General features: G+C 43.4%; 1 protein-coding gene across 9 annotated transcripts in view; it reads left to right on the top strand.

Moving 5' to 3' along the window:
• Window positions 1-17,411, top strand: part of RAPGEF4 (Rap guanine nucleotide exchange factor 4) — a 299,086-nt gene that overhangs the window by 202,620 nt on the left and 79,055 nt on the right. For all 9 annotated transcript variants that reach the window (XM_057743995.1, XM_057744000.1, XM_057743996.1 and 6 more), the window contains 4 exons: window positions 8,668-8,721; window positions 9,039-9,145; window positions 12,882-13,003; window positions 14,585-14,768. In XM_057743995.1, coding sequence (XP_057599978.1) covers window positions 8,668-8,721; window positions 9,039-9,145; window positions 12,882-13,003; window positions 14,585-14,768 — 467 coding nt within the window. The remainder of the gene's footprint in view (window positions 1-8,667; window positions 8,722-9,038; window positions 9,146-12,881; window positions 13,004-14,584; window positions 14,769-17,411) is intronic.

Raw genomic sequence — 17,411 nt, 5'->3', positions numbered from 1 at the left:
TCTCCCAGTCTGTGGCTTGTTTTCTCATTCTTCTGACACTCTTTCACAGAGCAGAAGATTTTTATTTTAATGAAAGCTCAGTTTATCAATTATTTCTTTCATGGATTGTGTGCCTTTGGTGTTCTTTCTTTCATGGGTTGCCATGCTTCCAGGTTGGTGAACACATAAAAATTCCAGGACAGTGGTGCACCTGGAGAGGGTACGGAAGCTCGTCACCACTTCCCACATACCTTGCCCTATGCATCTCCTCGACCTGGCTGTTCCTTAGTTATGTCCTTTTATAATAAACTGGTAACCTAGAGGCCCTAGGGTATGGTGGAAAGATATGAGCTCTGAGACCAGACAGTCTTGGGCTTCAGTCCTGTCTCCCCTCTTCACAACACTGAGAATTTGGACTTTCACTTACTCTGAGTCTCACTTTCCTACATTGTAGGATCCTTGGATGATCTGTCTGGTATATAGAAAATAATCAGTAGATGATAGGCACTCTAGATTGGCTGACCCAAACTCAAAAAAAAGAGGGAGGTCATTGCCATACCCAAGGTATTCTCCTATGTTATCTTCTAGGAGTTTTATAGCTTTGCATTTTATGTTTAAGCCTGTGGTCCATTTTGAGTTAATTTTTGTGAAGGATATAATGTCTGTGTCTAGATTTTTTTTTGCATGTGGACATCCCTTATACCATTGTTGCATGTGGACATCACCAGTACCGTTGTTGAAAAGACTATCGTTGCTCCATTGTTTTATCTTTGCTCCTTTATCAAAGATTAGTTGACTGTATTTGTGTGGGTATATTTCTAGGCTCTCTGTTCTGTTCTGTTGATCTACTTGTCTCTTCTTCTGCCAGTACCACACTGTCTTGGTTACAGTAGCTTTATAGTAAGTCTTAAAGTGGAGTAGCATCAGTTCTCCAACTTTGTTCTTCTCCTTCAAAATTGTGTTGGCTATTCTGGGTCTTTTGCCTCTCTATGTAAACTTGAGAATACGTTTGTTAATATCCACAAAATAACTTGCTAAATCCATTTATTTAAACATCTAGCTTTTGGTAGAGTTGCATCTCTGAAGAGACTGAGCTGGTGGTTCCAGTACTTGGTAGAGGGCTATTGTGTAACGTCTCCCATTCCCATCCCCTTTCTGCTCTTCCTTCTCTGTTGCTGGTCTATGGAGGAAGGAGAAGGAAGGAAGACATTTCTTTCTTAGTTTCTCTGCTTATGTTACACAGTATATTTTTGCATATTGTCTACTTTTTTATTAGTATTATTAATGGAATACTACTCTATAGTTAACATATTAATCACAGTTAATTTGTATTTCCTGTTTGACAGTTCCAAAATTTTGTCATGTCTGTGTCTGGCTCTGATGCTTACTTTGTCTCTTCAGGCTCTGTTTTCCTTGCCTTCTAGCGTGCCTTGTAATTTTTGGTTGAAAGCCAAACATGACATATTGGGTAATAGGAACTGAGATAATTAAGCCTTTAGTGTGAGGTTTTGTGTTAATCTGGCTAGGAGTTGGGCTGTGTTTAAAATTTGCTGTAGCTATAGATTCCAGAGGCTTCAGATCCCTCTAATGTCTTTGTTTTTGTCTCCTCTGCTGTGTTTGGGCTTCCCTTAGAACTCCTCCTTTGATAGAGTCTGAATCCACAGCTCATTCAGCTGTAATCCACTATTTTTATATTGGCATTTGTTGGGGGAGGGCAAGGGGGGAAGGGGAGTGTCCTATAATCGTATGATGGTTAAATCTCAGTCATTTAGTGGGCCCATATGCCTGCAATGGGACTTTCACAACTGTTTCTTAGTTGCTTTTTCCTTCTTTAGGTGAGAGAGGAAGGCTGGAGGAGACTAGAGTCAGAGAAATGCGCTTCCCCCATGTGGAATAAAACCCTCATGAAGTCTTCTCCCTGGAGAGTAGGCCTTTGCTGTGGAGAATGCGCTGGGCATATATCATAACGCTCAGTCTTCCCCTCCCCCTGCCAGAGCCACAAGGAGGTAGTGTTTGGCTCTTCACCATGAGAGTTTGAAGGAATTCCAAGGTAAAGCCCAAGGGCTTTTTTCATAAAGCCCATGAAAGCGTGGGGGCCCACCTAAGGCTGCCTCCTCCAGATTTCTCACTCCCAAGTTATTCCACATTCAGCCTCCGGCAAGTCATCAAAATTACCATTGTTAGAAGACAAACCGAGGCATACTAAAAATGTTGAATTTATTTGAGCAAAAATTGATTCAAATCTGGCAGCACGAAACTGGAAGTGGTTAGGAGCACTCCACCAATGGCAGCTCAGGGAGGTAATTTTATAGAAAAAAGGTGAAGGCAATATTAGGAAATTACTGATTGGCAGTAGCATGAAGTCTAGTTGGCTGTGATTGGTTGCCCTTGGGTTTCAATCTTGGAACCTTGAAGCGGCTACAGGCTTAGGTTTTGGTTCACTTACACAGACCACCAGGCATTAGAGCCACATCAGTCTAGTGGCCTCCTGGTTTAATTAATTAAACACCATTTAAGTGTTCCTACCTGTTTGTGGCTTGCAATCCACGAAGGGAAATGTCAGCCGTGATTGGATTCCCCTGTTTCGCCAGATTTCGGGGTGGCACTGTTCTGGACACGCTCGGTTCTCTGATGAACCTGAGAAAAGTGATTATTTTCACTTCGTTCGGCTTTTGCTTGTAACAGCAGGAGTGACCACTGTACAGGTTGAAGCTGAAACTGGAAATGTCTACAAGTCAATTTTAAACTAGGAAAAACTTAAGAAAAAAAAAAAGCCTATTGATGGAAGCCAAAGAGGTCTAATAGATGAATTTTCCCATCAGCTAACAAATGGGAAAACTTACATAGTCAATTTCAGAGTGGTGAAATCTGTATGAGTCTGATTTAGTTCTTACGTTTAATTTCTTGTGGTCAAAGAATGATGATACTTATGATAATTATTACAAGAATGAGACATACATTTCTAAGATCTTAGTTGTATATTCCAAAATGCCAAAACAAGGGAATGTAACTCCTGAAAGTGTATCATTTTCAATAAAAAAAATTAAATCTTCTTCCCACTTCCTAAAGATTTTCTCAGCTGAACTGAGAAAAGGGGAGTTTGAAATCCAGAATGTTGCTGCATTTATTCATTGACTCAGATTCTCACTAATTTTTTAATCCATAGAAGTTCTACTTTCCCCTAAAGATCAAGAGCTCATTGAGACCAGGTTCTTTATCAGAGTCCGTGCTTTAGCCTAGCAGATTGCTCTGCACATAATACACCTTCATGAAATACTTGAATTGGATGTGGGCTTATATGACTTTTTATTGCACCGGGTTGCCAGAGTTCTGCCATGAGCTTTGTGTCCAGTCTACCTTGTTATTCTTATCTCTTGGCTTGCAATGCTGTGCCTTGCAAAAGGTTTCTATGATCAAATACTTGAGTAAAAAGAATTACCCCCTTTCAAAAGGGCCTGAGTATGGTTTTTCATGAGGCCTATTACAGCGCCTTATACCTCATTATGATCTACTGGAGACTTATTGTGCATCTTGTAATAGAGACGAAATTTGTATTTTTCATCACCTGATTAGTATTTCTGAATTGGCTCTGGTGCCAAAAGGAATATTTTCCCTTACTGTTTCTCCTTTTCAGTAGTAATATAAACATAATAAAAAGCAGTAGAATGCATCCCCGCTCCAGAAACAAACAAAAACCAATTACGGTCATTCCTGAGGGAAGTCTTTAGGGGAGAAAGCCAAGAAAAGCAGAGAAAGCTGAATACCTCTGCCTTTATCTGTCCTCTCTGCCTAGCTTTTTAGGATCACATTTTCAGAGCCCAATTCAGATTCTTTCATGCCCTGGTAGGGAGGAAGAATTTTTGTCCTCAACGCACGATGGATGTGTTGAAAGGTATGACATTTAATCAGAGACGGGGTCCGTTTCTTCTAGGGCTCGTTTGTGATGTGCGTTTTCTGGCTACAGACCAAAACATAGGGCAGCCCTGGGAACCAAGCCCAGGAAGCATTAATGAAGGCCCACTCTATGCACCACTATCTACCTTCCTTGCCTGTAACCCACAGGAAGTGTGGCTGGGGGGCTATGGAATAGGAGAGGGTGAGAGGGCTGGGTTGGAACATGGGGCACCCCTGCGCCCACTCTGTGATCATGGCGACCACCCGCTGTGTTGGGCCTCCGAGCAGTACTTTGCCCTCCTTGTGCACTGCTGTGCATCACAAGAAGGCTGACCTCTGCAGGGCCTTGGTTTTGCCTTTAGGGTTGGTTTTCTTGCTTTGATCATCTCACCAATATCCATCACTAAGCTCCTTCTTTCCCTCTTCTATTTAATCCAATCATTTATAAAATGAAATTCTTTTCCTTATTTCTCTGATTTATGGTTGGAGGGGAATTGGATGCCGGAGGGGAATTGGATGCCAGAGGGTCTCACGCTTCCCTCAGTGGTGGGAGGGTGGCGGCATCTCCAGCAGCGGCTGGACCTCTAAGACCTGGAGGCCCTCTGGGGTTCCACCTCCCACCAGGACACCTGGCTCTGGCTCTGGTCATGCCTCCACCTTCCTCCACCCGCCCCCCACCCCCACCTGAGGGCTTCCTGCTTGGCTAGCATCCAGGTTACTTCCTTGTCACCTCTGGCTTCTCAGCTCTTCCACCACCTATAAAGCTAGTTCCCAGCATTAAATTCCCTCCGTGGGAAATACTGAGTGGTTTCCATTTTCCTGCTCGGACTTTGCTACCTATCTTCCTGGTGTATTTGTCTCAGCCCTGGTAGAGCAGCTCCTCGATGCCAAATGTTTTATTGTCACAAAGTGGCTTTTTAAAAAGTTAATTCAGACCAAGCATGATGCATGGTGCTAACGTGTCATCTCAGTAGGATGTTATGAACACTTATTACTGGAAACGTGTAAGATCAAGTCCTATACCTGATAACTGAGAAGGGCTTAGATGCATTTTTCTCAATGAACTTTACTTAAATGGAATATTCACTCTTCCAGTGTGAGCCACGATATCTGTAGGAGAAAAGAGCAGGTGGGATGGGCCACTGTTCCTGCAGTGTAGACACTGGAAGAAGACTGACCTGGATTCACCTCCCAGCTCTTGCAGTTATTAGCTGTATAAGCTCAAGTCCCGATGTGTTACTGGCCTTCGTTTTCTCAATAAAATATGAGACTAATATTAAAATAAGAAGATCACATGTGTAAAGGGCCTGACACAGGAAATCCTTGGTCTTGCATTTAGGGCTGCTTTTCTTGTTTGTATTCTCACTAATCTCCCCATCCTGCTTCTTTCCCTGTCCTATTGACCTTCATCATTTATAAAATGAAATTCCTCTCCTCATTTCACTACAGCTCAGCTAAAGTGAAATTCTCAAATGTGAAAACTTTACTTGCAAGCCAAGGGAAACCAAAAAGGAAATAAATAAGCAGATACAAAAGCAATAAAGTCACACCCACTGTGGAAGAGGCCCCTGAACAGGCATTGGCAGTGACTTTGTGTCCCAGGGACCCAGCCTACCTGTCACAAATGCCCCCTACCTCATAGGCACAGCTGCTAGGCACCAACATAGCTCTTAAAACATAGAAGCTTGCCTAACTGAATACAGAGTCCTTTTCAATGACAAAGTTTTATTCCCCCCAAATAAAACTTTTCCTGCTTTCACCCTGCCTGTGTTCCTCGGAGGTTTTATTTAAATAAAGGTCCTGTCCTCCTCTCAAAGCATCTATTCATTATGTTGCCTCCAAACCTAAAATCTCTGAGCCCTGGAAGGTTCTGAGAATGCTGCCTTTCAACAGATTAAACAGCCTCTTGGTCCTGGAACTGGTACTAGGATTATCTTGCTAAAAGGCAACATTGTGTACATTTTGCGCCTTTAGAAGCTGCAAATCAAAGGAACAATACTGGTTGAAGTCTTGATGCTTCCTCTGCTTTAGTAATAGTTTCTTTTCAGGGTTCCAAGGAATCCAAAAGGGAACTGTCCAACCGAATTGACTACCTAGGGACCACTTGTTAGCATTTTGCTTAAATATAATCATTTCTGTGGAAACAAAAAGATGCAATCTTCAAATGTGTTTCATCAAACCTACCAAAGAACAAACAGTTATCAATAATCCTCAAGCACTGGCATCTTCTTGATCTCTGGCTCAGCCAGCCTCTCAAAGACTACTGCAAAGGAAGATAGATTTTTTTTTTCCACAGGAAAGAAAAGATTACCTCAGAAGCTTATCCTACATTCATCTACTCTAGACCAGGGGTCCCCAACCCCCAGGATCTAATGCCTGATGATCTGAGGTGGAGCTGAAGTAATAATAATAGAAATAAAGTGTACCATAAACGTAATGCACTTGAATCATCCGGAAAACAAACACCACCAACCCCCCGCCCCCCATCCATGGAAAAACTGTCTTCCATGAAACCAGTCCCTGGTACCAAAAGGGTGTGGGAGCACTGCTCTAGACCACATATACCTGCACCTCTTTCTTCCAAGACAGGAAGAAGAAATGGGTTTCTGCTGTTATTTTCACGAATAACCAGAGGCTTCTACAATTTGAATAATCACCAGGGAGAATCCTAGACATATAAACCAACCTGTATAATGTAAAGAGACAAGATACACGAGCACTGGGAACTCACAGCTTGAAAATAAAAATTTTGACTGCACACATTTCCAGGGCCCTGGTACATGCTGGTCTCCCCCTTTTGAGCATGAGTGCAGGTGATTTGGCATCACAGAATTCTCTGTGTCTTTTTTGAGGAGGTAGTACAAGCACAGAGAGTCTGTAAGCTCATGGTCCCTTTCCCATGAAAGGCCTGCCGTAAGAGATCGTGGGCTATTTCAGGACAAAGTTGGTCTCTGTTTAAAGCTGCTATTGAAGTGGACCAGACTGACATTCCTTAGTCTATGCTAGTTCTAAACAGAATGCTGCTAAAATATTATAATATTGCTTGGCATTTGTACTCTAGTGATTTTGAGAAGGAAAAAAAAAAGTCTACTAGATGCCAGCAAGGTGGTGAAAATGTTTAAGTTCGGTGTGATTTCATTCTAAATAAATCTCTCATCTATGCTTTTCTTAAAACTTAGGATTCTTTTCCCTTTTTTCCTTAATTCTACTATAATATTAAAAGCAGCAACCAATCTGAAATTGATTGTTAGGAAAAAGGAAGGTATATGTTTATACGTGTATATTCATATTTAAGTACATAAAGTATTTAAAATTGATACTGACTTTTATTTTCCCCATTGGTTATATATTTAATTAGGACAAAGGGAAGACCTACCCAGTTAGTTTCTATGTAATGGCTTCTATTTGCAAAAAGTAAGGATTTTTAGTATGAAGTATCATAATCTCTGTTAGTTTTCTGTGACTGCTGTGACAAATTGCCACAAGGCTAAAACAACACAAATGAATAACCTTACAGTGCTGTAGTTTAGAAGTCTGAAATTGGTCTCGCTGGGCTAAAATCGAGATATTAGCAGGCTTGTTCCTTCTGAAGCCTGCAGGGGAAAGTCATGTATTGTTTTGCCTTTTCCATCTTCAGAGGCTGCCCTCATTCCTTGGCTCTTGGCTTCCTCCACCATCAAAGCCCACAAAACTAGGCTGAGTCCTACTCCTACTGTTCTCTCTCTGGTTCCAACTCTTCTGCCTCCCTCTTCCATCTCTTAAGGACCCTACAATTACAATTACATTGGACCCACCTAGAAACATCCGGATAATCCCCTTCTTTTGATCCTTAAAACTTAATCACATCCGCAGAGTCCCTTTTGCCATGTAATCTAACATATTCATAGGGGATAAGGACATGGACATCTTTGGGGGCCCTTATTCTGCCCACCGCCATCTCACAGGTAAATCTACTTTCTTTTCTTGCCTCCTGGAAGTGGCATAAACAGCGCTGTGTTGATGGTTCTACCACCACCTTTGACGGAATGTATCTTTGCCATTACTAGATATTTCAGGAAAATCGAGTGAAGGGGTTTCAGTAGGACTGGGGGACTCAACTGTGTCGCTGTATAGCAAGTCATTTCCCTGGGATTCCACTTCAGCACCTTCATCTGAAGAATGTGGATGATGACAGCAGCTTTATCTAGGTTCTAGAGCTCTTCTGATAGTCACAGAATCCTAAAAACTTTGTACACCCCTTTGAAAATGAAAGAGATGGTACATTAGCTGCCCCAGTGGGTTCGAGGAACTTGAGTGTGTAAAACTACCAAGAAGCATCATTTAAAAATTAAAACTTTCTAACAACACAAATTGCAGGAAAAGAGTCTTAACTACATGAGAGAGGATGAAGTCACTCATTTCCATTCTAAACCAATCTGTTATCCCTATCCCCCGAGATAGGTCATTTCAATCTCCATTCATGTTTACCTCATTTTACTCTTTCCTTTGCCCTGATGTTTGTTATGCTGTGAGTATATATTGATTCTCTTCTCATTAAGCCTACAAACATCTAATCATTCCTATCTGTTTGGTTTTTTCATTTTTAATAATTTTAAATTTTGGCAAATCGAATGGTCTTAATTTTGCCCTTTGAATGCCTGTGCATTCAAGTTCTTTAGGCAGATTTTATCTCCTGTTTTTTAATTCTATTTTGAGTTTTATAAAAATGGATGTTTCTTATTATTCCCCAACCCATAATTTTCTTTAGTGAACTTTTTGTTTAATTTTCTTTTGCTTTAACATTTTATTTTTCAGACACCTCTCATTGAACCTCACGTTCCTCTTCGTCCTGCTAACACCATTACCAAGGTAATGGGATGTAGGTGGGTTGATGAGCCAGCAGAGCTGGCTTCTTAAGTAACTACCGGAAGTGGTCCATGTGTCAGAGCATCACATCAGGAAACTGTGGATACACTTTCTAGAAACAATACACATCAGTGTGTCTCAGTTTTCAGTATGAAACAATGACATGTCACGCAAGTGAACAATGCCAGTGTATGTGAGTGTATTGTATTTTTCAAGTGCAGAGTCAGATTGGAAAGTGATTTAATGATTCATGTGGTTTGTTTTCCATCTATAAACTCTCCTTCTTTCTTTTCCCCTCCACCCACCTGATAAAAATTCAGATTCCTTCAGAGAAGATCCTCAGGGCTGGAAAAATTTTACGAAATGCCATTCTTTCTCGAGCACCTCACATGATAAGAGATAGAAAATACCACCTAAAGACATACAGGTATGTGCAATAATTCTAACGGCTACGGCCCCCTCAGATTCATGGTTAGTGACATTAGAATAAATTTGTGTTTCCCTGGCCTCCGTCCACGGGCAGCATGTTTTATAATCCTCCAGGTTCTGGAAATTCTAAGCTCGTCTTGGATCCCCACTTCACTCTAATTAGCCTTAATATTTCCAGGAGTCACTCCTAAGCTAATTTGCTCAGACATTGGTTTAACTGTGATGAACATAGAAAATTTTTGTCATTCTGTTTGCTAGTGTATTTTAGGAAAACTACTAGATTTTAGATGAGATTCAACTAACATTCACTGAGTGTACATTTATACTTGAAGCCCTGTACCAGGCCATTTTCCACATAATATCTCATTTCATCCTCATCATAACCTGTGAGGTAGATGTGTGGCCATTTTTCAGATGATAAAACCGAGGCTCAGAAGAGATTAAGTAGTTTTCCTTGACCAAGTCACAAGTCTAATGGATGGCAGTGCCAGGATTTACACCAAGGTTGGTGATTTCCAAGTTTCATTCATTCATTCCACCCATTTATTAAGCACCTACTGGGCACCAGGCATTATTGCATTCCAAACCCTAAAGATACAGGAGTGAAAAAAAAACATAAAATGCCCTTTACATAATTTACTTTCGAATGTAGGATTTCATTCTAGTATGCGTATAGTAGATGTTTCACATCTATAATCATATACAGTGAAGACTCATTATAGCTGCCACTGGAGTTAAGAAACAATAAAGACTGCAGCTGTGTGATTTAGTTGACCTTCTGTGATGACTGCACCATGGTGGGTCAATGAGGGATTCATGTCTAATTTTTAACTTTTGATTTTATCAATTCAACAGGGGTTTAGGAACCAGAAGTCCTGTCTGTGGCACACAAGCCTTCACTCTTTCTCCCTGCGCCCACGGTTCAGACGCACAGCCCTCTTTCAGCAATCAGTCGGGCTCTCTTTCTCATTTAGCCTCATTTAGACATGACCTCAGAACCCCTCCGACTTAGCATGAGTCAAAACCCATTTGATTCACATGAACCAAATTCATAAGACACAGGGAAAAGCTAGAATACAAATTTTAAAGTTATCACGAAGAATATATATATATTTCTAGTGACCGTCCACCATGATAGAACCTGTAAAATTATACCCGGTTCATCCTAGAACAAACCTTCCAGTGTATGTGCCTCAAATCCAGTCTCTTTCCCAAGGACAGAGATGGAAACACATTGCAAATTCTTTCTCTTTGGATCACTGTTTCTGCACTCCATGCAAACTAACACTCTCCTGCTTGCATTTGGCATGAATATAAGACCAAAACTGACAGTTTGTTACACTTAGGCCTCTTCTTGAAAGAATTCTGGAAATGAGGTGGGATTTGAGAAACACTTTAATCAGTAGCGTGTTCCTCTTAGGGTGTGTTCTGTCCCTTAAGACAAAGTGCTCCTCTTGCCCTTTCAATGTGGGTATTTGCCAGCCTCCAGTTTGGATGATTACCTTTGGGAGCTTTTTCCTTCACCTCTGGAGCTTCATTCTTTCTGGAGTCTGTAGTTCCTACACACTGCTATAATTTTGAGGGAAGGAAAGGTTAAACTCATGTGTCCATGTCCTCAGAGAGAGAGTTCAACCTCTAACTCATTAAGTGGATCTCAAAATCTCATACAGCTAAAGGATCTTTTTCTTTTTAAATTTTTATTCCCTTAATTTAAGATGTGATTATGCTTTCCCAAGTGTTGACTTGGCGTTAGGGAAATTCCGTTAAAGATGTCATCTTTGGTGACAAATAATGGAAACTAGAAGTCAGAAACCATAATCTCTTTCTTGCTCCATAGCACTAAGATTTTAAACCCCTGCATTATAGGTGTTATGTCTGTTCCACACCCTATGACACACATTAATGATCTGTTGATAATGACCCTTGGACGTAACTGGAAGCCAGAGGCATGATTTCTTTTTCCTCCAGGACATTTTGAGTGCCTGGTCCCAGATCTTGTTTCCAGTTCCATCCTCTCCCTCCCTGCCGCTTCTCACCCCCTTCTATCATTGATGCAGTGTTAGGGGACTGAAGTCTCCCCAGATGCAGTATCACTCCCCAGGGATCACCACCCTGGAGATCAGCTGTCAGTTTCACAGTAGCTAAAGATCATGAATGGAAAGGAAACCCAGTGACTGCATCAGCTACAGGGGGCACAGCTGTGTGTCTTCATTCCCTGTTCTGACTGCAGGATTCTCATACCCTGTCCCAGGGCCCAGAGGCTCTGGGAGCATCTCAATTCCATGTGCTCTTTTTAGTAGAAGTAATCGTTGAATTTAAAGCCACATGATATTGATCTTTTTCATTCTTTTATGTGACTTTTCCCATTAGTAAATTCTCAAATTAGAAGAGGAATGTGGCCGCTTATACGTTTGGTTAAAAAAATGAATAGTAACTAGGTGCCTCTTTGCCCATTGACGCTCTAATGTGTGGGCACGGAGTGTAATCAGAGCAGCCCTGGAGAGCTGACAGCCTTCTCGGGACATCCTGCTTGTGCGTGTTCTTGGGTCAGACCCAAATCAGGACCTCCCAGGAGCTCTGATAGACTTCAGAGTTCCTAGAACCTTAGAACTGGACATGGCTTTCGAGGCCACCTTTTCCTACTCTTCATAGATGAAAAAACTGACAACCAGAGATTTGAAATGATATGGCCAGAGTCCCATAGCTAGTAAGTAGCAGACCTGGTGCTGGATTTCCTGATTCTTCCCAGGCTAAGCTCTTCCTAAAGTTCAAACTAGAGAGGAGCTCCCTGGGCTGGAACCAGCCTCAGTGCCCCAGAGATGGTGGCATCCTCAGCCCGGGAAGGGAGGCCACCAGTGATTCAGACCAGCTGCAGGCAGCCAGCTGCTCTGTAACTCGCTACATGTTCCTCTGTCCCTTGGGATTCCTCCCTCCAACTTCAAGATCTCATTTCCTCCGTTGATCAGTCATGCCACGAACACCTCTCTCCGCACTGACGGTTTCCTAATATGTGTGTGTATAGTTACACGTTTCCTAACTAATGCACATAGTTTGCCCCTCCCGATCAGCTTACCACAGAGTGGCATCATAGGAGTGAATGTGTGCCTGTACAGAAAGCATTTGGAGCTCTTAGGATGACAGGCTCTGTCGAAGCGCTCATGCTCATTACATCGAACTTTTCTCAGAGAGATTTGCATCACTAATTGCGTGTTTCTCCCAACACCCCTCTGAGGACGCTCAGTAGTATTACTTGAAAATAGAAAGTGCTATATAATTTTGCACTTACACAGAGCCTTTCATGGAACACCTCCTAGGGCCTCACAAACCTTAACTCATTCCTCACAAGGCTCGGGTGGAGGAAGTCAGAATTATGCTTTGCCTTCATTTTACACTGAGATTTTCTGGGACCGGCTCAAGACAGAGAGTTTCTGGCCCTGGGATTAGCTTACCAGATCATGCTTCCCATCTAGAAGCCCTTCAGTCTCCCCTAGGCCTGCAACTTGTAATGCTCTTTTGTTTAGCCAGCCTTGCCTAGAAGGTTCTCTCATGGGCTGAATGGTTTTATTGGTTTGTACAAAAGTTTGAGACCCTGAAGCCATATCATGCAGTGCTTTGTTTGCCATGAGATCTCTTAGGAAGGAAGAGCACGGAACCTTTTGGGAGGGGCTCCTCTCAAAAGCCATCTCCCATCCTTCATCTGCAAGGGGGTGACCTCTCCTCCTTTGTGTCCTTAGACAATGCTGCGTGGGGACCGAGCTGGTGGACTGGATGCTGCAGCAGACTCCGTGTGTTCACTCCCGAACGCAAGCTGTTGGCATGTGGCAAGTCCTGGTAGAAGACGGTGTTCTCAACCACGGTAAGATGAGCCACGGTCCCTGGAAAACCCTCAAGAAGTGCTAAGGGAATGTCCCTGGGTAGGTTGTCGCTGAACTCCCAAATGGGCCAGAAAGAATTATGTTGCCTTTAGGGACCCGCCGAGCTAGCTAGCATCTTCATTTAGCAACACAAATGCAGCGCGTGTATGCCGTTGATTGCTGTGTTCCACCATTGTACCTTACTAACTTGGGAGAACGTATGAAGGGAAAATGAAATTGCAACCCGAGTGCATCAGTTCCAATTATGTTTATTAGTTTGCACTCACGGTTCGTTGATAACGTGATTATACTCTGAGCATCGCATAGCAATCCTGACACAGGGGCCGACGGAAGAGCAATGACGTGCATGGCCCGGCTGATGACATGAAAGAATGAATTCAGAAGCTGCGTTTTCTGGAGAGCCAATTTGTGCCCCCACGCAATGACTGTATGTAAAATCAGGAGTGAGCTCTGTGGACTAGCCCCTGACATCTGCAGGGGCTGTAAACTGAGCAGAGTAGCTCTTCAGGACGAGAGTGGAACTGTGGTTGAACTCCTTATGCCGTTCGTTTAAAGATCACTTTTCCAAACTGACAAACTATTAAAATCATTCCTTAGATTTTTTAATACCTGGGAATCTAATGATGGTCCTGCCAGTGTTTCGCAGACTTTACTGTGTATACGCATCACCTGGAACCCTTGTTAAAATGCAGATTCTGATTCAGCAGCGCTGCGATGGATCCAAAGAGTCTGCCTTTCCAAAAGCTCCCAGATGCTGCTGCTGCTACTGTTCCAGGGACCACATTTGGAGCAGCAAGGATCTCCCACTCCTCCTTATCTGTGGACCATGTTGATGCTTCCTCCTGGAAAGGGGCTTAAGAGCTTTAAGACACATAGATGAGGGATTCTGAACCAAGTTCGTGACTTTGTCCTACTGAGCTCTCGATCTCCTTGTTTGAAGGGAAGAAGAAAAAAAAAAAACCAAAACTCTTTAAACCTTGAACTGGAAGGAAATTACCGTAAGATCCTAGGGGTGTATGATCTAGATGTTTGGTCTTGTCAGCTTTGGTCAGATAATTTTTAATGTTTAACTGCAGACAGACATGTTTTTAAACAATACATATAGAGAGAAAAACATCAATTCTGATCCTGACAAAGCCAGTGTTTTTCGTTGTTGTTGTTAAGTCTGTACTTTGAAAAAAACCATCTTAGAGTGTGATCTGGCAGCTGGTTATTTTTCTGTTTAGGACATATAACCCACACTCTAGAAAATGTCACCAAGGCAATTTTTGCTGGTCAGAGTGCTCATCTCAGGAAAGTTGGCAGGTTCTCATAAGAGCGTCCCAGGGCGCCTCAGGAGATGGGCGGGTCAGAGAGGGCTGTGAGGTAGGTGCATGACTGCAGCCTGGAGGGTCGAGTCTTCCAGCCGCACCGCCCTGGGTGAGGTCGAGGGAGCAGGGTGAGGAGTCTCACTGCTTGGCTGCCGCTTGGCTCTCTTGCCCGACACCATCCTTCGGTTTCTGGTAAACGGGCCGGTGAGGCGGAGGTGCCGCAGCTGACGCTTGCCTCCATGTTTCCTGTAGTGGACCAGGAGCATCATTTCCAAGATAAATATTTATTTTATCGATTTCTGGACGACGAGCACGAGGATGCCCCCTTGCCTACGGAGGAGGAGAAGAAGGAGTGTGATGAGGAGCTGCAGGACACTCTGCTGCTGCTGTCGCAGATGGGCCCCGACGCCCACATGCGGATGATCCTCCGCAAACCGTGAGTGAGAGCGCCTGGCGCCCCCTGCAGGTCAAGTTGCGCAGGCGCGCGTCTGGGCGAAGGGAAGCGAGGCTGACTTCGTGAGTCCTGGCCATCCTTCCCCCTGGGCCAAAGGAGAGATGCTGAAGGGGTGACAGCTATGTTTGCCTCCTGTTGTCTTACTCTGTGTTTGAGCCACGTAGTTCCATTTCCCTCTTGCATGAGTTGAAACTACAGAGCTTTTTAGCAGCTGGCTCAGGGGGGCAAAACTGTGTCCACGTATTAAGCGACCTTTGGTCCATGACAAACAGAAATTGCTCTGCTTCTGTGTCAGAGTGTGGCAGCCCCTTTCTTCCTAATGCAATAGGACGGAGGTCGTCCGAACCATAGACCTCACGCCTGTGCTCCTGTGCCTGCTTTCTTGCTTTCTTTCTTTCTTTCAGCACATCTTTCACCCTGTGCAGGGGCTTCTGCTCCTTAGCTTAAAACATTTTTTTAAATTGAAATATAGTTGATTTACAATATTGTGTTAGTTTCTGGTATATAACAAAGTGATTCAGTTTTATATTTTTTCAGATTCTTTTCCATTACAGGTTATTGCAAGATATTGATTATAGTTCCCTGTGCTATACAGTAAACCCTGTTGTTCATCTATTTTGTGTATAGTAGTTTGTATCTATTAATCCCATAGTCCTAATTTATCCTTCCCCCTCCCTTTCCCCTTTAGTAACCATAAGTTTGTTTTCTGCCTGTGAGTCTTTCTTTCTTATGTATAGACTCACTAGCAGTACTTTTTAGATTCCACATATAAATGATACCATAGAATATTTGTCTGTCTCTGACTTACTTCACTTAGTGTGATCGTCTCTAGGTCCATCCATGTTGCTGCAAATGGCATTATTTCATTCTTTTTATGGCTGGGTAATATTCCATTGTGTATATGTGCCACATCTTCTTTATCCATTCATCTGTTGATGGGCGTTTAGGTTGCTTCCATGTCTTGGCTATTGTAAATAGTGCTGCTATGAACAGAGGGGTGTATGTATCTTTTCGAATTAGAGTTTTTATCTTAAAGACACTTTCTTAAGAGAACGCCCTGCGCCATTAACTCGTAGAGGCCACCATTGAGCCGCTGATGTATGCCCTCCCTTCCAGTTCAGTGGAAACCCACCTGACCATCAGCTAAAGTTGAGGACTCTGAAGTGTTTAATCAGATCAACCCAGAAAGACTGTATTGAGCCCCTCACATATTCAGGGCACTCTACTCATTGCCACAGGGCATACAAAGAAGCATCTGCCTCAGTCCCAACCTCAGAGAAACCTCTGCACACAGGGCTTATGTTTTTCTGCTGGAAATGAAATCCCTCTCCACCCGGCATCTGGTGCCGGCCAGCTGTGGGTGTCAGCTCTGAGTCACTGGCTTGGCCGACCTCCATTTATCAGCGGCTCTCAACAAGAGCATTGCACGTCGCACGTCTTACGTGGCCCCTGGCTGTCTCCAAGAGCAAGGTGTCCCTCAGACCAGCCTCCAGGGGTGGGCTCCCCACACCAACTTACAGCAGCCCCTCACTGCGTCCTCCTTCCCTTTCCCCAGGATTCTTCCCTGTCCCTGTCCCTTGCTCCACGCTGCAAAAAAGCCTCTTCAGCATAGCTCATTTTCTGTCACACCATGACCCCTTTGTCACAACTTCCTCTTGGGTCTTAATGTTCTGCACCATGTGTTTCAAAGCCCTTCCCTCCCCCCAGCTAGCATCATCACCCTTAACTCCAGAGCCATGGTTTTTAGCTCCTTTAGCCTCAAAACCCTTTCTTCAAACAAAAATTTTGCTGGAAAATAGCAAACAGAAAAGCCAGAGCTTCACTGACCTACTCATGCATTGTACTCAAGACACCTGCCCAGCAGTTTATGTTCTCTCTGCCTTGAAGGACGACAGAGGTGAGGGGCTGAGGGACACAGGAGAATCCCCGGGGCTTGGGGCACTCGGATGAAGGCCCCCACTCTAAACTGTGCTCTTTCCTGTCAGACTGCTTCCCCTTTCTCTTCCCCACACCCCCGTGTCTCATCCCTGGTTCACCTCCTCTGCATTTCCTGGCTCCATCCCTTCTTGCTTTTCTTGCTGCCACCTTCATTCAAGTCCACCTCACACAGTGCTTCTGAATCAGACGGAGACAGCCCTCAGGGGCATCAGGAAATGTGGGAAGGGGTTTTGGTTGCCACACTGCTGGCATTTCTGGGCAGTGGTAGGACCTACAGATGCTGAACACACTCCAGTACCTAGAACCCTACAAAATAAACTGCCCTGAAAAGAATATCCCTGTTGAGAAACATTATTGGAAACTGTGAGTTTCGTAAAGGCAAAGATATAGCTCATTTTACTTCATTCATTCGGTCATTTAACCAATATTTATTGAATATCCATCTTGTCTTAGGTACTGTGTTAGTTGCAAAGCCTGCAGCATTGAACTAGAGGGTTGCACCTCCTTCCTGGAGCTTTCTGTCTAGGGCAGGAGATGGACCATAAACAACTAGTTATGCACGTAACCATTTAATCACAGCTGCCTTACATGCTACCAAGGAAAATGTGGTGTATGTTGATAAAATATAATATGGAGAGGGAAACTGACCTTGGTGTGGAAGTTAAGAAAGGGCGTATCCCAAGCTCT

Source organism: Hippopotamus amphibius, chromosome 8 (assembly GCF_030028045.1).
Source record: "Hippopotamus amphibius kiboko isolate mHipAmp2 chromosome 8, mHipAmp2.hap2, whole genome shotgun sequence".
In the NCBI taxonomy this organism is placed as follows: domain Eukaryota; kingdom Metazoa; phylum Chordata; class Mammalia; order Artiodactyla; family Hippopotamidae; genus Hippopotamus; species Hippopotamus amphibius.
This window is presented reverse-complemented; position numbering and strand designations above follow the sequence as displayed.